Raw genomic sequence first — 11263 nt, forward strand, 5'->3', positions numbered from 1 at the left:
AACAATTTTCATGGACAAGCACAGTCCGCATGTGCAAAATTAACACTTTGACTGCCAAGTTTATTTTCCGGCTGCTATACAGCCCCTGCCGGGTTCTTTCCGCGTGTTGGTTTAGTGAACATTTCATGCTTCAAGGAAGCTGGTTTTTTTATTGCCATTTTCTCCTATTTCAGTATTTGTAAACAGTTCATAAATTTCTTCGTCTGTCATAGTCCACACGGATGGACATGCCAAGCTGGTCGTAGCCACGACTGACCTTCCGATACTCAGGCCCAGCCATTTTATTTTTTATCTTGTTGGCTCAGCGGACATTACTTGATACTACATACAAACTGGTTCTCCATCATCAGTTTCTTTTGAGTCATAATTCATCAAGTATCATAAATCTCTTTGCCTGTCAAAGTGCGAACAGACCTGCCGCACTAGTTGGTCATGGCTGCGCTGCCTTGAAAGAGCGACAGAGCACTGGGACATTTGCTGCACCTGCAATCAGTAATTTAACTTTCGAGGTTTTTGTGTGTTTAGAGGACCTCTCCGTAGATGGAACAACAGCTAGGGAATGTTATTTTTCGCACGGGTTGTTTCTGTAGAGGCAGGGAGTACGCTAAAAACACAAAATGTGTATACTTGGGAGTAGCAGGGGCTGTGTGAGGGTGGGTGCTTGAGTCATCTCAGGATTGGCAGTAAAAGGGTTAATAAAAATTTGTGAATTTACTCTTTAAATTTTGTCCGGATGGCACATATGCTTCGGTTAGAAATTTGAAGACCAGTTGTATTTGAAGACAACTCTATTTTTGTTTGGTTCTTCTAGAGCGCTTCTATTTCAAGATATTCATAATAAAACTTGATCCTCAATACGCAGCCAATTTTGTATTCAGAGGCTGGAGTCTCGACACAATTGACAAACCCAGCATGTGAGGTAGCTGATTTCGTATAGCACACCAGTCTAGAAGCTGGGCAGAGCTGATAACAGCACTGCTCTTGACTGGCAAAAACAAGACAGACTTTCTTCTTTTTTCCACAGTAAGCTACACACATGGTGGGTAGCTAATAAAGAAAATCAATTCTGATTTGTCTGCTGCTTGATCTTGACTGCAGACCATTGTGGGGCATGAAAACCGCCTGCATTTATCATGTGAGTCATGTTGCTGGAGTGCACAGCATGCCACAGGACAGTGAAAGTGCAGAAAGTGCCCACAATGGGCAGTTGGTGGCTGGTCCCGTGGCAGCTCTTATGATTACCAGGCTCCTCAATTGATAGATAACATTTTAGCATTGGGTCTGATTATTACGACTAGGTAGGTAGGTAGTTGCAAGATTGATATCTGAATTGGTGAAGTTCCTCTCATCCGCAAGCTAAGGTTCCTCTCAGTGTTCAATGGTCAAGGCTTGGCCATGCTGAAGAGATAGTTGCCACTTGCTGTACACAGCTTGAGAGGTTGGCTGCATTGATGCATTCCCACAATGTGGTGTTGAAATGGGCATTATCTAGCAGACTTACTTTTATGATTCCACTCTTATTGATTTTTGCAAGGGGATGCAGTGCAAAAAGCCCAGGGTTAAAGAGGGGAATAAAATGCATTACAAACTTACAATGGCACTGTGAGCATTGCACAGACCAGGTATGACACCAATGGCATTGCCCATTTTGGTTGCTCGAGAGCTTGGCCACTCATGTCACCACCTTTGGCCTGGTGAAATGTTGGTTTTGTAGATTGCGCATCATGCATTATGGATGTGAAATCTTGAAAATGTGTACTTTCCTAAAATTTGTATCAGTAGTAGTATAATCATACAGTCAAAATTCTGCTTTATTGCTCGACATCGATCACATCCTCATGAGTAGATACTATTACTAAATCCTGATTTCACATTGTTCACCTTATCAACAATGCTCAGTCATTTACGAGAGTTCTTATACAAATGTAGTTTTCACTGACTAACATCGAACCCTGGAACTCAGTAGCACTGATATAGAGGAACATGCCTGCATCCACGATTACAAGCGTGAACCTTTATTTAAAAAAAAAATTATTCTGCTTTTTTACCTTAATTGATGTGAGCTGGCACTGTTTTTTGTTCACAGGAGCTGCACCATTTTTTTAAAGCCCTATTTTACTTCTTTACTTCTTCTGTTGCCACTACCTTATGCAAATTAAGTTATGCCTGGGTAGAGACATTCGATTATCGAATAGTGCGTAACAATATGTAGACACTGTGACTGAGACAGGTGATGTGGCTTGCGTTTCCAGAATCATTTAAGGCTGTAGTGTGATCGAACCTTCTGTGTGTCTGTGTGCAGGCTGGTGTTTGAATTTCCCGCCACGGGAGGCATGATTCCATCGTGGAGCTTTCGCACGGTCAAGCTCCTACGTTATGTGTCAGTTAGTGACTACTTCATCATGGCTTGCGAGTTCTTCTTCACGCTGTTCATTCTCTACTACATCGTCGAAGAAGTCCTTGAGGTGAGTGTCTTGCTGCTGAAGTTTGCACTTGGCTAATTGAGTGTGGTAGTCCAAAAAATGTTTACTATGAATAGCGGTTAGTGCAGCAGTCCGCACCAGATCTGTCTAGCCATGCTCTTCTGATGAGATGTGATCAGCATCATGTCATCTTGATGACAATAAAATAAGACTTCAAGAAAGTGACTCCACCAAATTCAGTATTGAATGTCTGACCTTGTCCTCTTAAAATTGATGCTCAAGCCGATTGAGCCACTACAGCATTGATGAAGCATGAGGGCTCAAAGCAACAATGGGCCACAGGGTACCATTGTGGTACCTTGTGACCACAAATGCAGTGTAGCTGCAGTTCACGAATCCCTCAGCCTCCTTACTGAGGATAAAGGGGAAGTGCAGCACAGCCCTTGCTCCTCATTGCATATACAGTAAAATCTTGTTACAAAAAACTCTCAAAGAACCCGGGAAACATGTCTCTTGTAACCAAGGTCTCTTGTAACCGAAAATTGTAAAAACACTGAGTAGTCAGACTAGATCACTTTATTATACATCACCATCAAAGTGTGTTTGAACACATCTACAGAAAATTGTTCAGGATGGTAAGAAGTCATTCTAAGTCATTCTAAGAAGAATTGCTAAGAAGTCATTCATAGTAGTTTGCTTTTTAGTGACTGCAGATTGTATTAGCTTCCATCCCAACTTCTGGCGGTAAAGCACTTCACTTTCCAAGCCTTCCTGTTGCTCGCAATACCTTTGAAGTGCTTTTAGATGTTCGTCAGCCTCAACTGTCGACACTTTCTGCCCTGCAATGTCCTCGTTGCCGTCCTCCTCCTCTGGTTCATCTTCTGGGGCACATGTACCATTGACTTGCGTGAGGATATCATGATCTGTAAGCTCTTCGGAGCACACGAGGTCCACATCTGCAGACGCAAACTCCTCGAAAGGTTCTGGAATGTCTGCGGTCGCTTGGATGCAGGCCCAAGCTTTATCTTCAGGGCAGTTTTCCACAGGATCTTCTATCCTGTGTTGGATGGAAGATTCGTGTGTGGGTTGTATTTCTTCTAAATAGTGAAGAACTTAGTCTAGGGACCTAAAAAGTTGTCCTTAGTAACAGAGTGTCTCTTGTAATCATGTCTCTTGTATGCGATGTTAACATGGCAAACATAGGAAAACCAACCAAAGCATTTTCAAATGTCTCTTATAACCAAGTGTCTCTTGTAACCATGTCTCTTCTAACGAGATTTTACTGTATGGTGATTGAGATGGTCATAACCAGCAACAAGGTGAAAGAAGTTAGGTGGTACTGGCAGCTGGGGTATGGTGTGTATGATGTGCAGCTTGTATGATGTGCAGCTGCTGCAAGCTGCACAGATGAAGCCTGAAGGCAATTTTGTCGTCCGATAGGCCTTGTGCAACAGGCTCTTTACATAATGGTAAAGCAAGCTTTTCTCCGAGCCAATTAGCCAATTTATTGGTAGCTTAGTGGTTCTAGTCAGTGCGTATAAGCACAGTTGGCTTGTCCTACGACAAGGAAAATGGAGACGTGGCTGTCGTGATGAAACGATGTGCAAGAAACAAGCCTCAGCATGTGCAGCTAGCAGTTCATCTTCATTGAACCATGACTATGTGCCACGATTAGTTGTGCAAATGTATAGTGCAAAGAAGTGCACTTGTAAATTAGGAAAAAGTATCTATAATATTACTGAGAAAACTGATAAAACAGAGTGCAGCTGTAACATTCAATGCTAGGGGGTTTTACCTCCCAGAGCTGCACAGTGGGCTATGAGGGACGCTGTAGTGGAGGGCTCGAGATTAATTTTGGCTGCTTGAGATTCACCTAAATATGCGTAAAAGAGCTTTTTTGCATCCCACCCCCGTCAGAATATGGCCATCATAGCTGAGAATCGAACCTGCATTTCATGCTTAGCAGTGGAACCACATAACCAACCAAAATAAAAACAATCGATTCATGGACGCTTTAATCATTTGTTATTAGATTTCCTGCATGAAACAAATCAGTTTGAGCACTTGTAAACATATCTGTATTATGCTACTGGTAAGCCCCTGAAGTTTTCGAAAAAAAAAAAAGCTATGAGAAAGAAGGAAGAGGCAATAGCATGCTAGCATGTGTGAGCCAAGCACTTAGGCAGACCCTTCTTAGCATTGTCCCCTGTTCCTCATCCTACGTATCTACAAGTTATTATTTACACTTTGGACTCTTATGATTGTTGATATTTTGGGTGTCACTTGAGGTAGAAACAAGCTGGTACTAATTGTTGATTTATACTACTTATAACACACAAGCATGGAGTAGGTATAGTGCATTTTCTCGCAAGCAGGTAATGTACTTCTTTCATACCTCTTGACATCCTACCCACCATTTGTACTCGCATCTGTTTTACACAAGCATCATGTAATATGTCCACATGTATCTCTTGTGGGGTCTCTTTTCCTCAGATCAAGAGCAACAGGACTAGTTACTTCAAGTCTATATGGAACATCCTTGATATCCTTGTCATTCTGGTAAGCTTGAAGCAGCTCTTTACTTTCCTTTTAATTGCTGCATGTGGTAATCTGCTCCAGGTCATGTATCAAACCTCATTACTCTTCATTATGAGTACAAGACCTATCTGAAAAGTATCCAATCTTATTTATTTTAAGAGAAAACTATAGGGTGTAGGTTGGCCACACTGTGTAATGTGGGGTTCCGTGGTGTCTTTAGCCTTCAGTTGCATCGGTTTTTGTATAGAAGCCCCTATGTAGTGCACTGTCATCTCGTCTCGGCGGGATATTGAGTGAGCGAAAATGACAAAACGAATTTCACAAAGACACTGCATAAATTTATGTGCAAAACTTGGTGACTGCCAAGCAGAAACAATTAAGAAGGTCTGAACAGTGTTTGTAGATGACGGTATGGTTATTATTCATATTAAAATGAGGTACAACCACTTTAAGGAAGGCCAAATATCTGTGGAGAGTGAGCTGCGCTCTAAGAGGCCTTCAACAAGCAATAATGATGCAGTTCTTTATGAGTTGCTAACCACGATAATAAGAGATTATCGGCTTATTGTCAGAGAAATTTCTCAGCTGGGGATAGCAACAAAGATGCTATGGGTGCCTTTTTAAAGGTGACTTGAGTACGCAGCAGGTGCCAACAAAAATTTGCCAAAGATTTCGACCGAGGAATTCGAAGACCTGGCAACTGCACCAACGGCCCCTGTTCATGCGGCTCAAGTTATTCCATCTCTTTTGCCATGGCACAGAATCTCATTGGTTCGTCAAGCTTCATAGTCTCCAGACATAAGCCTGCCCAACATTTGGCTGTTCACAAAAATTAAAGGCAGCTGAAAGGAGCGCACTTTCAAACCCAAGAGGACATCAAGTGAAACGCGATGGCTGCTCTAGCCGCACTTCCTGAGGAAGGGTTCCAGAACTGTTTTGAAGAATGGAAAGGGGCGTGAAACTTCGTGTTTGGAAGCAGAAAGGAACTAGTTTGAAGGGATTAGGACAACGAAAACACCAAGTGATGCTTATATTTTTTGAGGGAGCATGGTTGGATATTTTTAAGACGGGCCTTGTATGTTTTCTTGCAAAGCACATGAATTAATGTTGTGAGAAATAGCAGTACACATGCCTTGTCTACTTGACAGAGGCACATTTTGTTGGTGGTAAGATCCTTTGTTTTCAGGTAAAACTTGATTTGCCCTCATTTGTGCACCCTCAGTGATCCTTGTAAGAACTAGGATAAACCCAATTCCTTGCTCAAAGGCCACCTTCATAAAGATGTAATTGTCAACATTAACACTTCCAGAAAAAATTGGCAGTTTTGCCCGAACGGCAAAGCACTGACTACAACAGCAAGGTGTAGCGTTGCGCTTGAACTTCTCGGACGATGTTCTAACTCAGGGGTTCTCAAGTACAGTCATCCCACGGAACCCTGCTAAGCTCCATAAAGTGCCGAGGAAACCCCCCCCCCCCCCCCCCCCGAATTAACAGAATGTCGAGTTATCGAGGGTATCAAGAAAACAATAAACAAATACTTCACTATGTCATCGCGCTTCTATTTACTCAATGAATCGTCAAATCTTGTTTCTATTTAGCACAAGACCAGTGCGGAAGCTGACATTCTCTTCATCTCATGACTGATTAGCGCTAGCAGCGGCGAAGGCCTCGCGACATCCTTCGCGGCGCGCGTTTTCATCTGAGACGCGCATTGCACACCAACGGGCGCACATCTCGATTATTTTTTCGCCACTCAGCTGCTCGCCAACAAATTGTCCGTCCATCGCGATGTAGCTGGTGCTTTTTATCTTAGACAGCTTTGCACTGAATCAAAGCGAAACAACCGCGGCTGCTATCGACGATCATGGACGGCGACTTTACGGTTCAGAAAGCAGGCGGCTGACGCACTCACAAAGTCAAAACGAAACAACCGTTCGCTGCAAGAAGTGCGGACGAAACTGCGGCCGGTCGCTATCGACGCTGCCATGGGAGGCGACTGTGCAGTTGTGAAGGCACGCAGTCGACGCGCGCATCGAGTGAAAACGAAACTACTATTTGCCGCAACCGCAGCGGACGAAACTGCGGTGGTTATCGACGCGATTAGAGATAGCGACTACGCACGTACGGAGGCACGCGGCTAGCCGCCAACGCGGTGTTGCGCGCGGCGATAAACGCAAGAATAAAGGCTTTAAAGGATAGGCACGAAGCGCTTCGGCGTTGCTGTCAGTCACGTGCCGCTTACGATCGCCGCTGAGGACCACGGCGATGCGGACTACGCCGATTCGTTTCGGTTGGACGCTACGCCGTTCTTGCTCTTCTGCGGCACGCATTTGCGGCGCTCCGTGCATTTTTTTTTTTTCCTCCAACGTATACGTCAGTGCGCACACTATCGGCACCGACCCAATCTACAAATAGGAGAAACGCGCATGGTGGTAAGCTACGGCCTCCGAGATTCAAGTGTGAAAGCTTAGGCGCGCTGCCCGTTCTCAGAGGTTGGGTGGCTAAAAGCTGCTTGCGTATTTATTGCGCAGTTCGTGCGTTGCTGTTACGCACTGTGATGTGCTTTTTGACACTCGGGCATGGGTAATGGAGGTTCTTTCGATCAAGCGCACCTCGTGTTCGCCGTTTTAGACACTTGTCAAGAGCGGGACCAGGGAAAATTTATCAGTGGCTCGCGGAACCCCGAGCAGGGGCCTGCGGAACCCGTAGGTTCCGCGGAACCCACTTTGAGAACCCATGTTCTAACTATACACAGGTCCAACTAGTGCGGACGCAACATAGAATGTCATAGGCAGCTCATAGAATGTGACTCATGGTCGTAGAGGTCATAAAACATGCTTAAGAGACACACATTAAAATGCACTTCCTTGAACTTCAGGCAAAGTACTTGTGCACGGAATATTACAGACACATCAAGGTCACATGCCAGCATGTCTTGTGGAGCGCTCAGTCCATCCTTCTCTTAATCCAATGTTCTGCATCCAGAAACAAGTACCTTTATGGCTGAGGCCTATGCAGTTCTGTTAGCTGTGAAAAATATCAAGAAAAGAAAGATACAAAAAGTCATTATACTACTTACTGACTCCTTAAGTGTCGTACAATCTTTAATGCCTTTCCGTAAACATAAAAGCCTTGTACTAAATGACCTGTATTCTCTCCTGTGCACAACATACATGTCTAACCAGCGTGTCACAATGTGCTGGATGCCTGGGCATAGAGGCATTGAGGGCAAAATGCTTGCAGACGAAACCGCAATATCAATAGTCACAAAAGCCGGCAACTTCTCTATAGCTGTCCCTGCCATAGACTTCAAGTCTTTCCTATAGAAAAGTATTAGAAGCATCTGGCAGCACTTATGGGACACTGAAACATCTAATAAGCTGCATGTCATTAAGCCACATTTAAGAAATTGGCCAACCTTTAACGAAAACATGACGAACTGAGGTCATCATCTGCCAACTTCAAATCTGCCACACTTATAGCACACTCTTATACCTCTTGGCTGGTAATGAACCACCTATCTGTGGACTTGAGCAAGCCTAAAGCCAGGTCTGGGAGAGCTTATTGAAAAACTTGGATTTTTCTCCAATCAGCTAGGAAAATAGTACTTAATATTTGCCATTGAAGTGTAAGGAAGTGTGGAACCTGGAAAATGAAGAAACCCTTTGCCATAAATGAAGATAGTTCGCACAAGTATCAACTCCCTCCACGTAGAATAAACAATATGTCTCACTGCCTACATTGATTCGTTATAACCGCAGAAGCTTGCTCTAAATTGTATGCAAATGAGCCCACATGTGATGCCTTTGCTTAAATTGCATAACAGTTAACAATGATGTAACAGTGCTGATGTGCTAGTTGACTGTCATACCTCATTAGGTTTCAGCGTATCATTGGTGCATGAACAGCTGCTTTTAGACTTGACCCAAACAATGAATATGCATCTATTGTGGCTTAAATTTATTAATAAACATGGAGTGTAAGAAGCAAACATCAAATGCTTTGGAAGGAAGATGCAGCTAGCACATTCCAGGCATCCGAACCATAAATCTCCAGCACACCAACCTCAGGAGAAGCAAAAAGGCATTTAAGGCGCGTTTTGCTTATGTCTGAGTTACTGTATGCTTTTTTCATGATTTTGTGCAATAAGAATGTTTAGAATGTTTATTTCAACATAAGCCTGCCAAATTCATGTTGTACTATTCATGTCGTTTACATGTGCCATTCTACATGTAAACCCCACCTCATATGTAGTGTTATTGCAAGGTGTTTAAGGGATTAAAAACTGAAGTGAAATACTATTTTTAGTAGCAAAATCTCAGAAAAAATTTACCAAGGTGACTAATAGCATGTCACGTTTGTCTTCTTCTTAGATCTCTCTGGTGTGCATCGGATTCAGCATCTATCGTACTGTTATGGTGAATAAGCTTCTGGCTGGCCTGCTGGACAAGCCAGATGAGTTCGCTGATTTTGGTCGTCTGGGTTTCTACCAGACACAGTTCAACAATGCTGTAGCATTGGCAGTTTTCTTTGCTTGGATTAAGGTCTTCAAGTACATCAGCTTTAACAAGACCATGACGCAGCTTTCATCCACCCTTTCTCGGGTAATGTTTTACCCATTTCACAGGCTACCACTTTGGGCTTCTCACCTGTCTTTTGTGCCTCTTTTTCTCTTTCTTGGTGTTTCAATATTGAACCATTAGTCATGCGTGCGTTAATCTAAAATCTTCCCGAAATGTTTTTCGCAAGTTGCCCATTATATGAAATAGTATGATACAATTTCAACTTTCAATCAATGAAAGCATTTTATGTCAGCATACTCATAGAAGCGTCATTGTAAAGCATCTGTTGCTTATGTGTAGCTAGACTATACATTTTGGATACCTGTTTAAGCATTACAGTAGGATCAAGGTTTCCTAAAGCTTTGTTCTTTCTTTAAGCTATTATCCATAATAACTAGCAATACTATCTGTGCACCCTGACAAATTCATATTGTCAAATTGACACACACACACACTCACAGTTTCATGAGTCTATGTAACTCATTCGTTACAGTTTTGCCACTGTCTCGTTCTTCACTGTCACTACAACATGACAATACAGTGGAATCTTGTTGATACGATTCTGCATATTCCATAATAACTAGCAATACTATCTATGCACCCTGACAAGTTCATATTGTCAAATTGACACACACACACACACACTCACAGTGTCATGAGTCTATGTCACTCATTCGTTACAGTTTTGCCACTGTCTGGTTCTTCACTGTCACTACAACATGACAATACGGTGGAATCTCGTTGATACGATTCTGCATATTATGTTTTTCAGGATAATACATTTCTTTTTCTTTTCCCAATAAAACAATTTGGTTGGATAATACATTGGATGATACGACTTTCGGATTATACGCTTTATTTTTCGGTTCCCGTGAAGATCGTATCAACGAGACTCCACTGTATACTGGTTGCACAAAAATGTGTTTGGTACTTAGACTTTGTAATGTTACAAAGAAATTCTGTAACTTCTAGTGGTGGACAAGAGAAGACTTGTGTTCAATATTGAACTCCTCAATTGGCTTAATTCAAACAGACTTTTAGTTGGGCAAATTACCTACTGTGAATTAATTTAAAATCACTGGTTTTACAATGCTGCCTCGTTCATATATAGACAGAGGTTGTTGTACCAGCATGGATTGTTGAATATATCAAAACACTGTAAAAGGTTACAAGTGAAACATCTGTAGGAGTATACTGCATAAATGTTTGAAATTGTTGTGTTACAGTAGAACCTTGATATACCCCTGGGACGTACAAATTGCTGGTTTATATGGTCATTGTAGGAAACATTGAAACTATCTCAGTTTATAATATTTTCCCTGCATAGTATTGTTTCAACTTTTTTTTTTTTACAAAATGTATAAATACTTTATTTTAATTGTTTACTAAACAAACAAATGCCTCGTGTACACTGAAACCTGTTACTGCCACTTACATGTGTTACGTGCCTGAATGTGTTACAAACTTACACATTCAGGCTAATGACATGGCAAATCAGTTCTGTGGAAGCCTGCAAGGTGGAGGAAAGATCATGAAAGAGAAAAATTTAATTTGAAGACTTCTGCAGAACTTGTCTGCCTTATTCAGTGTCCCAATGCTTCAAGTTGTCAATTAATTTGCCCTTGCTCTGCAATCTGCTAGCCTCCCGGTTAGCACAGGTGGTAGAGTGACCGTGCTGGAAAGGCATTAGTTTCAGGTTCTAATCCCAGACCAGGGCGAACTTTTCAATGGCAAAGCTTT

General features: G+C 42.4%; 1 protein-coding gene across 1 annotated transcript in view; it reads left to right on the plus strand.

Moving 5' to 3' along the window:
- The window catches only part of LOC119436934 (polycystin-2-like), a 57982-nt gene that overhangs the window by 22644 nt on the left and 24075 nt on the right, over positions 1–11263 (plus strand). The window contains exons 6-8 of the mRNA XM_037703977.2: positions 2303–2465; positions 4917–4982; positions 9335–9565. Of these exons, the coding sequence (XP_037559905.1) occupies positions 2303–2465; positions 4917–4982; positions 9335–9565 (460 nt within the window). The remainder of the gene's footprint in view (positions 1–2302; positions 2466–4916; positions 4983–9334; positions 9566–11263) is intronic.

This window comes from Dermacentor silvarum, chromosome 1, assembly GCF_013339745.2.
Source record: "Dermacentor silvarum isolate Dsil-2018 chromosome 1, BIME_Dsil_1.4, whole genome shotgun sequence".
Taxonomy (NCBI): domain Eukaryota; kingdom Metazoa; phylum Arthropoda; class Arachnida; order Ixodida; family Ixodidae; genus Dermacentor; species Dermacentor silvarum.